Source organism: Erpetoichthys calabaricus, chromosome 17, assembly GCF_900747795.2.
Source record: "Erpetoichthys calabaricus chromosome 17, fErpCal1.3, whole genome shotgun sequence".
NCBI lineage: Eukaryota > Metazoa > Chordata > Cladistia > Polypteriformes > Polypteridae > Erpetoichthys > Erpetoichthys calabaricus.
The window spans coordinates 8496464-8511035 of NC_041410.2; the positions used below are offsets into that span (position 1 = coordinate 8496464).

Consider the following 14572-nt stretch of genomic DNA (forward strand, 5'->3'; position numbering starts at 1 on the left):
TCTGTATGTCTGTCCGCTTTTCACGAGAGAACTACTTAACGGATTTAGATCGGTTTCTTTTCTATAATTTGCTTGAACATTCCGGTTGATTTTGCGACTTCTCTCTTCGTACTAAGAATCACAGTTCGCTTGCAGGAGCGATTTATTTGCGCTAATCCAAGACAGAGGCTGCGGGCCGAGGGGAGGGGGAAGCGTGACGTCAGGAATGGGGAACAGGGCGGGGCCCGCCACGCTCACGCGCCAGCTTCCGTTCAAGTCGCTCTACCTCTTTGCCACGTGTTGGAGTGGACCTTGCCTCTGCTTAGCTAACGATACCAGTTTGATTATTCATTTTTAAAGTTTGTCCTATGGCTACTATGCACTAAAGACACACTGCAGAGATGCTCAGCAAGTGATACCTGCCATGGACTCACTGATTTTAGTGACTGATTTTTAGAATCAGCAGTCACCGATTAACTGCCTCATATTTAATTACGGTGATAAATGTTTTACCTCAAGTGGAAATATTCCTGTCGTATTAAACTTCATGACACACACACACACCAGTTAGACTTGAGCAGAATTCTTCAATGAGATCTCATATATTGTGCCATTTTTAAAAGGTTTTTATCTTTTTCCCTTAATAAAGACAGCATGCTTTAATACAGCGGTTCTCAAACTGTGGGGCACGCCCCATGTTGCCATATGTGGCGTAATTACGGTATTCGTAGGGAAATTTTAAACTTGTAGCGGTGTTGATCGGCAGCAAAAAATATAGGAATAAACTTTATAAGGGTTTCAAAAAAAACTTTAGGGCGGCACGATTAAAACTGTTATGAAAACTCGGGTCACAAATACTTAAAGGTGGAGAAACGCTGCTTAAAAGTTTAAAATATAAAAGTTTGTGTGATGGTTGCACAGTAATAAAAAAATAGAAGTCTTTTCTACTTTTTACTATAATCTCTATATATAAAAGCTAAATCCCACTGACTCACTCATCATGAAATCTCCCAAACCATGAGGACTTGGGACTTGAACTTTGGACTGTAGGTTACCCCTGGCCCATAGGTGCTCGCTAAGAAACGGTTTTAAAAATTTCGTGGTCCAAGCATGAAATTTCCTATAGTTTTTTAGACCCATTTGTATGTCTGTTTGCTTTTCACGAGAGAACTACTTAATGGATTTAGATCGTTTTTTTTTTTCTTCTGAAATTTGCTTGAATATTCCGTTGATTTTGCGACTTTTCTCATCACGCTAAGTATCAGAGTTTGCTTGCGGTACCGATTTATTAGCACAAAACCCAGAGAGACTCACACGTCTGCCTCGGGGCGTAACCTTAACTCCGCTTAGCTAATGAACGAGAGAACTACTGCACGGATTTAGATCTTTTTTTTTGTATAATTTGCTTGAACCTTCCGGTTGATTTTGCGGCTTCTCTCATTGCACTAAGAATCATAGTACACTTGCAGGAGTGATATATTCGCGCTAATCCGGGACAGAGGTTTCAGGCTGAGGGGAGGGGAAAGAGTGATATCAGGAGTGGGGAGATGGGCCGGACCCTCCTCACTGTGCTGTTTCACTAATACGCAGGCAGAGCTGTGGGGGATGGCCAGTTAAAACTAAAATAACAATCAAGAAGGATCTGGATTGGTTCACATTGCACTAACAAAACACATCCAAACTTTTTCTAATCCACTTTTTCAGTTCAAGGTTATGGGGAGCCTGTGCCCACCGCAATTTATCATCACTTAAGTTCTGAATTCATATTAAGGTAATGTACAGTTGGACTTGGCAGTCACCAGAACTGTCATCAGTCAACACATTGCCGCATTGAGTGTTAAAATGAAATGATTTAGATGTTACTTTTGGGGCGGCATGGTGGCACAGTGATAGCGCTGCTGCCTCACAGTAAGGGGACCCGGGTTCGCTTCACGGGTCCTCCCTGCGTGGAGTTTGCGTGTCTGTGTGGGTTTCCTCCGGGTACTCCGGTTTTTTTCCCACAGTCCAAAGACATGCAGGTTAGGTGCATTGGTGATCATAAATTGTCCCTAGTGTGTGCTTGGTGTGTGTGCCCTGCGGTGGGTTGGCACCCTGCCCGGGGTTTGTTCCTGCCTTGCGCCCTGTGTTGGCTGGGATTGGCTCCAGCAGACCCCCGTGACCCTATGTTAGGATATAGTGGTTTGGATAATGGATGTTACCTTTAATGTAACTGAACAGTCTGCAGTTAAAGACAGACAAAGGAGGAGCACCAAGTTACAGTGGCTGTAAATATATTATCTGTAAACAGCATTTCCCATAAATGTAATTGTCTTGAGAAGGCATTATTAAGCGCAGTTTGATAATAAACTGTGTAATATTAACTAAAAAAAGTGTATTTAGTTATTATACACAAACATTTGTACTAGTTTGAGAAGTGTCTGCAATTAAAGAGGTGTAGTCAGCCTAACAGCGGCTGAAGAAATATGGCTGCTGAACTGAAGATCTGGGTAAAAGCAGGCTGGTAACTTGAAACGCTGGCTGAATCACTCAGCGAGCCAGTGAACTGAATGCCGTAATCGAGTCATTAAGTGAAATAAACGTTGAACAAATTACGAGTATAAATGGAATGGTAAACTGAATGAATCATTAAGTTAACTGAAGCAGATCTGGTGAGAACAATAATAACAGCAATTACATTTATTTCTAGAGCACGTTTTCATTCAAATGATGTATCTCAAAGTGCTTTACAAGATGAAGAAAGAAAAATAAAAATATAAAAATAAGATTAGGCATTATTAAGTAACACAGAATAAAGTAAGGTCCAATAGCCAGGACGACAGAAAAAACGAACAAAACAAAACTCCAGAGGGCTGGTGACAAAAAAAAAAAAAAACAAAACAAAATCTGCAGGGGTTCTGAGGCCATGGGGCCACCCAGCCCTGTCAGATGGACTCTGCAGAATTGAAGCAGTAGTGCCCACCACACTACCCTTTATTGACATTTACACTTTGCTGTATTTAAACACAAAACATCAATGCAGGTTGGTCTCGAATACACTTAACATCTCTTCACGAGTATCCAAAAATACCGCCATCAAAGGAACGGCAAGTTAAACATTGACCTAGCAGGGTGAGATGAGGAAGAGCAATGTTTTATGAAGGTTCTGATTTTCTTTAATGACTAGGGGGCTTTGCCCCCTGCTCGCTTCACTTTCCAACCCCCCGACCTGTGCTATGCGCCAGCCACTTCCCGTCTCTGCCGCTCGCGTATGTGGATTTCACTTTCACCAAACAACAAATCTTTTAATTCTCGCCGATATGCCTCTTCATTGGGAAAAAAACACTACTTTCCCCTGATGGCAACACGAATTAGAGGATCTACAAGTCTCCGACTTAAATTTTAAATCCAAACAATATATTCAATCTCTTTTCGCTGTTCCGTTATTTCACCGAGTAATCATTTCCGTTTGTTTGCGCTAATACGATCTTTACTATCATTTTTTTGAGACTTTCAAATTTTAGTACTTCCATTATCTCTCACCTGCTCTGCATGTGTACCGCACCAACATTTTTGAATTCTTTACGACATTCTACTTTGTCATCTACTCTTTGTCTTTTATTTCCGGCCCCGGGCATGGTTAGATCTCTTGGCACAAAGTCTCGTCTCGCAGGACTTGAAAGTATCTCTCTGAAAAAGTCTCATCTCGTCCCAGGATTTTTTTATTATAATAGAGAGTGATTTAGAACAGTGATTCTTAACCTTTTTTTAACTGCAGATTGAACAAACTCTATCTTGCGTTATCTTCTGCAACCAAAGTTGCTAATCTTTTATATTAATTGTATTAATTGTAATCGTATGATAACGTTATTTAGAATACAAAAGGTGACCTGCGAGTACGGCTTAAGGAATATCTTTACTTTCAACGACTCTCATAAAGCAGGTGATTCTGTGGATTTTCCGGTGCCCTATGTTGTCATTTAAATATTAAAAAATCTCTGTGAACCTAACTATTACCTAACTGGTAAAGGGTGTCGCCCAGTTGTCTTTTCGCCGAGTTGTCTGTCGCCCAGTTGCCCCTGAACAGCAGAAAACATAGTAGTAGTAGTAGTAGTAGATCTGTTTTAATTTGCACAAGAATCCATCCATCCATTATCCAACCCGCTATATCCCAGCTACAGGGTCACGGGGTTCTGCTGGAGCCAATCCCAGCCAACACAGGGTGCAAGGCAGGAAACAAACCCCAGGCAGGGCACCAACCCACACACACACCAGGGACAATTTAGGACCGCCAATGCACCTAACCTGCATGTCTTTGGACTGTGGGAGGAAACCCACGCAGACACGGGGAGAACATGCAAACTACACGCAGGGAGGACCCGGGAAGCGAACCCAGGTCTCCTAACTGCAAGGCAGCAGCGCTACCACTGTAAATAAATGTAGGGCGCCGGAAGATCCACAGAATCACCTGCTTTATGAGAGTCGTTGAGAGTAAAGATATTCCTTAAGCCGTACTCGCAGGTCACCTTTTGTACTCTAAATAACGTTATCATACGATTACAATTAATACAATTAATATTAAGGATTAGCAATTTTGATTGCAGAAGATAACGCAAGATAGTTTGTTCCATTTGCAGAATAAAGTTCATTCGTCAATTATATAAATTTATTTTCAACATTTTAAATCACGTTTTCATTTAAATATAATTTTAAAATCTCTTTGAACATAACTAGGATATTACCTAACTGGTAAAGGTTGTTGCCGAGTTGTATTTCGCCAAGTTGTTTCTTCGCCCAGTTGTCTTTTCGCTGAGTTGAACCGTTTTCTGCTACCATTACTACAATTACATCTACTCTAAATCAGCAGTACCCGGCTGTATAGTTAATATAAATGTTAATTTTTATCTGACCCTCACAGACTTCCTGAAGCCCATCGGGGTCCACAGACTTCAGGTTAAGAACCCCTGATTTAGAAATAATTTCTCTTCTGAATCAAAAAAAAATAAAAAAATAGAATGGCCTCTCCCTTTTACTTATTTTGCAGAGTAAGGATTGCTTGCTAATCTAAATGGCACATTTACTTTGTGATGAGGATTCTTATGTGGAGCCGCCCAACAGCGCAGACATACAGCTGCTTGTGTTAAGTGACCCGGATTCTAATTCCGAATCCCGTGAATATGAAAACACACAAATTGTGCTGTGGGAGCAGGAGGCTCCGTTTTACAGTGAAGAAATGGATGCTGTGACCCTTCCGTCAGACTGTGAGGTCGTCTTTTTGATCAACTCTGATGTGAGTGACCCCAGTGCTGATGTGGATTTGTGTGACATTTCCATGATGGAAAAAGAGCTTCATCCAGTTAATCTGCAACTCCAGGAGCTGCTGAAAGAGGCCCAGAAGATTAAAATCACTTTGCTGTACAGGTACGAGTTATATATTTTTTTTCTTTAAATGAGTTTATAAAATTGTCATTAGAAGTTCAGGTATTTTTTGGATGTCTTGGACATCTAAATGTAGAATACTTTTGTTCACCTGAAAACTCTTAATTGTTCAAAATAATGGAAAGTATGTTTGATGTTTGAAAGGTTTCGATGGCCTCAGAGGCAACCAGCTCTAGTCCTGAGTGAGTACCATTTTGTCTGCCAGGTTGTTTTGAGAAGAACGTTTAAATTTATATTTAAAGCAAAGGTAATTTGAATTAAGTTAAGTGTACGTTGGCAAAATATGATGATTAGTAAAGCTGATGTGAGAATTTCATAAGTCTGGAATGCTTGAGGTGAGATTTTGATAGAAGACTTATTTAATGAATTCTTTTGTTACCCTTATTATTTCTGTTATTACTATAGTACAATGAAACAGGACAGTCGTTTTCTACAATACCTGCGCTGTACTGTCATTGTAGACGTGTGAGGAGAGGGGCAGATTTTAAGCAGTGATGGATGTGCAAAGTAGCCACTTCTGTTTGGGTTCCTTCACATCATTTGGAGCAAACATACACCATTTTGTATAAAGTATGTAGTAAACTGTTTGGCTGCAATAACCTACACTATTGTTTGTTTCCTGCCTTGCGCCCTGTCTTGGCTGGGATTGGCTCCAGCAGACCCCTGTGACCATGTGCCAAACAGTTTACTATATACTTTAAACAAAATGGTGTATGTTTGGGGGCGGCATGATGGCGCAGTGGGTAGCACTGCTGCCTCATAGTAAGGAGGCCTGGGTTCGCTTCCCGGTCCTCCCTGTGTGGAGTTTGCATGTTCTCCCCGTGTCTGCGTGGGTTTCCTCCCACAGTCCAAAGACATGCAGGTTAGGTGCATTGGCGATACTAAATTGGCCCAAGTGTGTGCTTGGTGTGTGTGTGTGTGCCCTGTGGTGGGCTGGCAACCTGCTCAGGGTTTGTTTCCAGCTTTGCGCCCTGTGTTGGCTGGGATTGGCTCCCCGTGACCCTCAAGTTAGGATATAGCGGGTTGGATGATGGATGGATGGATGACGTGATGTGAAGGAACCCAAATAGAAGTGGCTACTTTGCATGACCATCACTGCTTAAAATCTGGGCTAATTACATGGACTGTTATTTCACAGATTCTGTGTTTTGGGAATAATTTAGAAATTAGAAAACTAAATTTGGAAATAAATGAATAAATCGGAATAATGTTTTTTTTTTGTTTGTTTTTAACAATTTTTTCATCTTGATTTTCATTCTAATTTTCCAGGTGTTCTAATTGTTGAATTAATCCATTAATTACTAATTAGTGGGTCTGATGCTAAAGTACTTGCAGCCTTTCATGTTTCCAGTGTTGTTTGCCAGGCTGTTTGTTAGGCTCGTTTTTAATTGTCATCATTAAGATGCAATGAATGGAGCAAACTGCGCAGAGAAAGGGCGAAATATAATGAAATCGTCAAGAGAGTTAAGGATTTAAATCTGTAGCAAAAGCAGAAATATTTCTAAATGTTTTGTAAATCTGAAAATCATGCCGCTGTGCTTTTCTGAATGTAGAATAACAGAAAAAAAAGACTAAGCTAATGAAAGGAGATGAGTGTTGTCAGGAGTTGCCACTGATTAGGAATCTGGTTGGAACAAAATCCTGCAGCCACTATGGGACCCCAGGACCAATTTCATGAACCCCTGTGCCATACTAATGCATACATTAACAATCTACTGGCCCTATCATCATTTTGCTCTACCTTTACTAATCTAAACAGCTAGCGTGAAACTATTTTTGATGATGCAAAAATACCCAGAAAGCTCAATTTTAGTCTCGTTCGACCATAGAACTTACTTCCAGCTGAGTTCAGAGTCTCCCATGATCCTCCTGTCAAGTGTCTTTTTTTTTTTTTTGCTTTGACACTCTTGAAGTAAGCTGTGAATGGTGAAGCGCCCGGGCACAGTTGTTGTCTGCACAGTCCCCCCAGTCTTAACTACTGTAGCTTGTAACTCCTTCAGAGGTCCCTCACTCGTCTTCAGAAGCTTTTGCTCTAGCAGATGGACAGCTGTGCCCCACTCTTTCCATTTCTTCATGACTGATTTAACTGGATATTCGCTGACTTGGATAGTGTACAGCAGGGGTGTCCAACTCCGGTCCTGGTGGGCCACAGGGGCTGCAGGTTTTCATTCTAACCCTTTTTCTAATCAGCAAGCAGTTTTCACAGCTAATTAACTCCTTTTCCCTTCACTTTAATAGCCCTGTTTTTAAGGATTCGATCCACTGAAGTGATTTGTTTCCTCATTAAATGACAGCCAAACAGAAATGAGACATGAAATGAGCCAACAGATGACCAGCTAAATTGAAACGTCAAACTCCAGCCAATTTCACTCCAGCCATTTTTATACCAAGAAGCCAATTCTTGCTGTTTATTAAAGCCGTTATTGAATATCATGACTTGTTGCTGCTCTGATTCTGCCACAGCAGACTGGTAATTTTCTGTTTTTTTTTTTCTAAACATAAAATCATCAGTTTTGGAAATGTCTGCTGTGGCAGAATGAAAAATTAAATAACGGGTTTAATTAACAGCAAGCTTTGGCTTCTCATTAAGAAAGTGGTTGGAGTTTGAAGCCCCAGGTTAAGCTGGTCGCCTGTTGGCTCGTTTCACGTCTCATTTCTGTTTGGCTGTCATTTAATGAGGAAACAAATCAATTCAGAGGACTGAATCCTTCTAACAGGGCTATGGAAATGAAGGGAAAAAAAGTGAATTAGCAGTGAAAACTGGTCACTGATTAGGAAAAGGGTTCGAATGAAAACCTGCAGCCACTGCGGCCCTCCAGGCCTGGAGTTCGACACCCGTGAACTAAGGGGTCTGAGTCACGTCAATTAAAACAAAGGCAAAACAAGGTAATCAGCAGCAAAAATGGCTCACGAATTAAGAAAATGGTTAGAATGAAAACCTGTAGCCACTATGGCCCACAAGGACCGGAGTTGGACACCCCCTGCTGTACAGGCTGAAAAATCCACTGCATGAGGCAGGATAAAATTTGGAATATACAGTGGCTTGCAGAAGTGGGGACAACAGTTGTGATTTCATTGATGTGCTTTATCGTATGCATATCAACTGAACACTTTCCCTCATAATTTAATCATTTTAATGTGTATATAATACATTTTGATGCATGAAGTCCTGTGTAGCATTGTTCAAGTATTTTGACTAGATCCTTTATTTCTATATTTTAGTTTTAGCAATTAGCAAGTTCAATTTTAATAACAATTTTCAAAGAGAAGTACTTATTATGTGTTAGCACTTTCTTTTCTTTTTTATTTGCCCACCATTCAGCCAAAATCTGAAAAATCACGAAGATTTGGTCAGCTCATTCATGGCGTTTGTGGCATTGTGCCAGCCGTATTTCACATACACCGAGTCAACTGCACGCAGTGTAATCATGGACCAGAATCCTCTACCAGAATACATTAGAAGAGAGGTGAGTGTCACCAGTAGTGTCTCGGGTGTGAGGTTAATATTATCATTTATTTATGCAACTAATGAACACTAAAAAGACAACAAATATTGTGCATGAAAGAAAAATGCATGTTTTGTTTTTTTCCCTGTTGGTTTATTGATGTGGTTTTCACCTGCAAGGCGACTGACCCTTAGGAGCAAAACATTCGTCACGTTTGATTTGAGATGGGCGTCCTCTTTCATATTGGTGTTAAGTTACAAGTAGTAGGCTTTGATATAATATTAAGAACAGTATTGAAATTTTGATACTCTATGCCGTATAGAATGTAATGCGATAAAAATATCATAACATCTTAACATTATTGGAAACAAATAATACAAACTTTAGTCATTAAATGCAGATACGTCAATACGTGTGCATAATGCCCCACTGTGATTGGGGCAGTGGCAACCTGTGAAGCTTGTGTGAACTCCATGCCCAGGAGAGTTAAGGCAGTGCTGGAAAATAATGGTGGCCATCCAAAATATTGACACTTTGGGCACAATTTGGACATTTTTCACTTAGGGGTGTACTCACTGTAATGGCTGTGTGTTGAGTTATTTTGAGTTGACAGCAAATTGACACTGCGATACAAGCTGTACACGGACTACTTGACATTGGATCAAAGTGTCATATCTTCAGTGTTGTCCCATGAAAAGATAGAATAAAATATTTACAAAAATGTGAGGGGTGGACTTACAGTGGACCCTTGACTTACAAACTCAATTCGTTCGTGAGGGCAGTTTGTAACTCAAGTTGGTTGTAAGTCAAGACAATTTTTCCCATAAGAAATAATTGAAATACCCATAATGCATTCCGAACCTCCCACAGCAACACTTACTTAACCTTTTTTTAATAAAAAAGGCTTGTATAATGTGCATAATTTACCAAATACACCAATAATTTTTCTAATATACTAACCAAAAAGTTATAAAAAGTGCCTAGCCTACAAGAAACAACAATTTCATACTGTACTCACTATTTAAGTTGACATCTTTGGCTTGCAGGAAGAAAGGAGGAGGAGAATGAAATGGAAGGTGGTTATTGTTTGGAAGGAGCTTCCTTATACAAATCTTTTCTTTGTAAAATTGTCGAGATGGTGGATTTCGACATGCTGTACATATTAGTGAGATCAGTCACACGAACGCCACTCTCATACAGTGATCCCTCGCTATATCGCGCTTCGTCTTTCGCGGCTTCACTCCATCGCGGATTTTAAATGTAAGCATATGTGAATATATATCGCGGATTTTTCACTGCTTCGCGGATGTCTGTGTTCTACAGTACGTGTGCTTCCTCAGTTGATTTGCCCATTTGAATTGAAACAAGGGACGCTATTGGCAGATGGCTGAGAAGCTACCCAATCAGAGCACGTGGTTAAGTTCCTGTGTGCTGCTGATTGGCTCAGCGACGGAGTGTTGCATTAACCAGGAAGTCTAATCTCACTCATTCAACATTAACGTGCACAAGCGCCAACAGAAGATGCAAATGATTGCAGAAAAGGTAAAAGTTTTGGATATGTTGAAGGAAGGAAACAGCTACACGATGAGTCCACGATTCTTTTTATTTAAAAAGGAGGAAAAGCATATAAGATCTACGGCCGCAGTGTCTTTTAACCAGGGCGCAAAATGAGTTGCAAGTGGACGTGATAAGGCAGTAGTCTGGATGGAATCTGCTTTAGCGATTTGGATTGAATAGTGATGGAAGAAGAACAACGGCGGTGCTACACAGTCGCCTGAAGAGGCTCCTTTAGAAGAGCTGTAACGCTCTCCTTTGTTGTGCAGTAAAATTAAACTCATCGTTATCGGACAAGTCGTCGTGTCATTGTTGGTGAGTAACCATAATTAATTATTTACGTACAGTACTTATTACATGTACATAGTTTAGTGTCACTGTACACACATTTTACTGTATACAATTTTTCTTGCGTTGTACGTATTTATTGCTGGTGGCCTGTCTGTCGTAATGGCTGTAACATATGTGATATCGGAGACGCTTGATATCTTTAAAATAATATTTAGGTTTTACTGTATGTAAACTGTGTTTACATACATAATTTCAACGAATCTTACCTAATGTCTAAGAGAATACAAAGGGTTTATGCTGTATAATTGTGCGTGAAATGTTTGTAATAGTGTGGGAGAGTTTATAAGGGCTTAAAATATATAAAAATAACCATATAAACATATGGTTTCTACTTCGCGGATTTTCTTATTTCGCGGGTGGCTCTGGAACGCAACCCCCGTGATGGAGGAGGGATTACTGTATTTCCACACAATTTCCTTCTTTGTTTCGATTGTGATTGCTTTCTTTACCTTCGTTACCTTCTCTTCCTTTCTTAGCAGTTATCGAATAAATTCGATACTGTCGGTACTGCACTGACCGAAATTACGTCCACAAACACATGTATCTGGGCTCCGAGTGACGCTTACGAACGCTCAGGTGGATACACGTGACCGCATTCGGGTCGTAACGCAAGACGTTAGTCATAATTCAAAACAAAAATTTTGGTCGTAAACCAAGTTGTTTGCATGTCAGGCCGGTCGTATATCAGGGGTCGACTGTACTGTATATGCACCTAGCCTGAAGATGATTTTATACAATATGCTTAACAATTTTGGGCATCAAACATAGATTGCGCACAGTAGCATCGGCAGAATACCCACATCAGCTGTCGGACAGTGGAAAGCACAAACAATGGCAGGTTTACAGTCTATACTTAAAATGCAGTGTTTTCATTTAAACATTTCTGTACTGAGAGAATGAGCAAAACAAAAAAAAAATAAACCAGAGAGAGTAATGCATGATGGTCAAAAACAAAATTGCAGCTCATTGCGCTGCCACCAGCTGCTATCGTTACCTTTCACCCTTTGGTCATGCGTCTGTGGCTCCCCACACACCCACGCCAATCTCGTCATTCGTGTTTTGGAGTGCATCTTGAAATTCTAAGGAGGGGATGAAGAAATCGGTCATAAACGGTAAGTAGCAGCTCATGTGTTACTCATATCTGGTCATCAGTAACAAAAAAAAAAAAAAACAATTCAAGGGAACATTGGTCAGAGCCCCACATGGGCAAGTGTGGCGTCATGTCTGTTCTCAAAATGTTTTGGAATATCGGATTAGACATACTCGGCCTGCATTTGAAAAATAATTTCTAAAATATTGACCAGCAGTACTTTTTAATGAGGGAGTTATTGAGCCATCTTTTTCACCAGAAATATGACTGTGCCACATTAAAATTCTGCTTCAGCCAAGTAAGTGCCGAACTCGGCCACTACAGCTGTATGTTTTAGAGCATAAACCTGCTGCGTCTCGAGAGTGTGTATTAAGTGGGTTTGTTCTCTTTCAGCTGTTGCACTTCTCCCAGCAGCTGTCCACATGCTTGGAAAATTTGATAAAGATGTTTGCCACTTTCAGCCTGATCACCCTGGATGAGGCGGACCCCTGTGGGTATGTAAAAAATTCTCCTTGTTTGGTTACAGTTTTCAAACATGGCAATTTGAAACACCTCTGTACTATGCAAAAAGATAAAAAAGGCAACTCTTTTCGAACATTTAACTCAGGATCTCTGAAGAAAGTCCAGGAATGGAGGAGTGGTGGCTCTGAGGCTAGGGATCTGCACTGGCAATCGGAAGGTTGCCGGTTCAAATCCCATAAATGCCGATGCACTGTTGGGCCCTTGAGCAAGGCCCTTAACCTGCAATTGCTGAGCGCTTTGAGTAGTGAGAAAAGCGCTATATAAATGCAAAGAATTATTAATTATTTTTGCACTTTATTCTTTCTCTGGACCAAAAGTATGTATTGCTATAATAAATTTTAAGTTCTGTTACTTACCAATGATTGAACTCTCGGGCAAGAAGAATATGACATGTAGTAGTCATCAGGGTGACACAAAGTGCTGTGGTCCCATTTCCGGACTTTATTCATGTGGCACATATGGGCAGAATACTGGAAAAAGACTTTAAAGTCCAAGCATCTTAACCATTGCAGTAAAGAGAACCTTTGTTAGTCTCTGTAAATAGTCATTTCATTTGTATACTTTGAAACTAGCTTATTTGGGTCCTGTCACTTTGACAGTTTGCTAGCGATGGGTGGAAGAAGCTCCAAAAAGCTTGTAAAGGCTTCTTCCTGATTGTGTCAGGAAAAAAGGTCCCACGTTTCAGAGCTTTGAAAACAGTGACATCTAGTGGTTTAGGGAAATCATAGCAGCTATGAGCTGGAGAAGGCCAGTGGCGGAAGCATTAGAAAAAAAAAAAAACATTAGGACAATGGAGACGAGAACAGGCCATTCAGCCCAACAAAGCTCGCCAGTCCTATCCACTTATCTCTCTATTATAAAAAAAAAATCTTGTGAGGGAGACGAGACATGATCTTCGGCGTCACATGAGACAAGGCAGTGAGACAAAAGGACAGCAGCTGTAGAGGATTTTAAATGATTGACGTGCAGCACGACATGCAGAACACACAACTCGGCAGCAGCTGATCCGACCGCATCTCCTTAGTGTGCGTTCAGCACCATCTTCACAACACGAGCAGCGTTATACATCCCGCAAGAAAGAGATTTAACCACGCCCAGGGCTGGAAATAAAGAACAAAGAGTAGATAATAATAATTCTTTACATTTATATAGCGCTTTTCTCACTACTCAAAGCACTCTCCACACCGGGAGGACCCGGGAAGCGAACCCACAATCTCCTTACTGCAAAGCAGCAGCAACTACCACTGCGCCACCTGTGACGATAACAAAGTAGAACGTCGTAAAGAATTCAAAAATGTTGGTGCGATATACTTGCAGAGCAGGTTAGAGATGATGGAAGTATGAAAATTCAAAAGTCTCAAAAAAAAGGATAGAAAAGATCGCATTAGCGCAAACAAATGGAAATTATTACTCAGTGAAATAACAGAACAGCGAAAAAAGATCAAATGTATTGTTTGGATTTAAACTTTAAATCGGAGACTTGTAGATCGTCTTAATTTGTGTTGCCAGTGAGAATTAAAAGATTCCAAAAACGTTCTTGCGGTATGAAGTCCCTTGTGACGGAGACATTTAACATGAGATTCTTTCAAAGTCACGCCCTACTTACAACTATTTTCAAACAAGACCATGGTCATCTAATCTCAGTCATGTGAATGCTTTTGTTAGACACACTTCCTGCGCTCTCAGCTCTTATAAATTTTATCAGGACAATAATTTTATACGTTCTAGATGACACGTCAACGAAAAAGTGAAGAGCATGGACAAACATTTGAGAAAGTCGTTTTTATTTATTAGAGAGAAAGAAACGATATTCACTCACGGGCAGTTATACGTTGCGTTGTCACGATGCAAGTCCAAACATCCATCCATCCATCCATCCATTTTCTAACCCGCTGAATCCGAACACAGGGTCACGGGGGTCTGCTGAAGCCAATCCCAGCCAACAGAGGGCACAAGGCAGGAACCAATCCCGGGCAGGGTGCCAACCCACCGCAGGACACACACAAACACACCAAGCACACACTAGGGCCAATTTAGAATCATTCCAAATACTGTTTTTACAAAAGTTTTAAAGTAAAAGTGAAAATAACAATATCTTAAAATTGTATATCCGGTTAATTAAAACCGGGGGTGGGCGAGCGAAGCTAGTCTTCTAAATAAACATCAAGTCGAGTTTGGAAAGGCCCTACTGTCTAACACACTACTTGGTCGCTTA

General features: G+C 40.6%; 1 protein-coding gene across 1 annotated transcript in view; it reads left to right on the forward strand.

Annotated features, from left to right (window-relative positions):
* Positions 1 to 14572, forward strand: part of c17h19orf67 (chromosome 17 C19orf67 homolog) — a 51855-nt gene that overhangs the window by 13745 nt on the left and 23538 nt on the right. Inside the window, exons 2-4 of the mRNA XM_051920723.1 lie at positions 5000 to 5376; positions 8717 to 8861; positions 12229 to 12329. Coding sequence (XP_051776683.1) covers positions 5024 to 5376; positions 8717 to 8861; positions 12229 to 12329 — 599 coding nt within the window. The 5' untranslated portion in view covers positions 5000 to 5023. The remainder of the gene's footprint in view (positions 1 to 4999; positions 5377 to 8716; positions 8862 to 12228; positions 12330 to 14572) is intronic.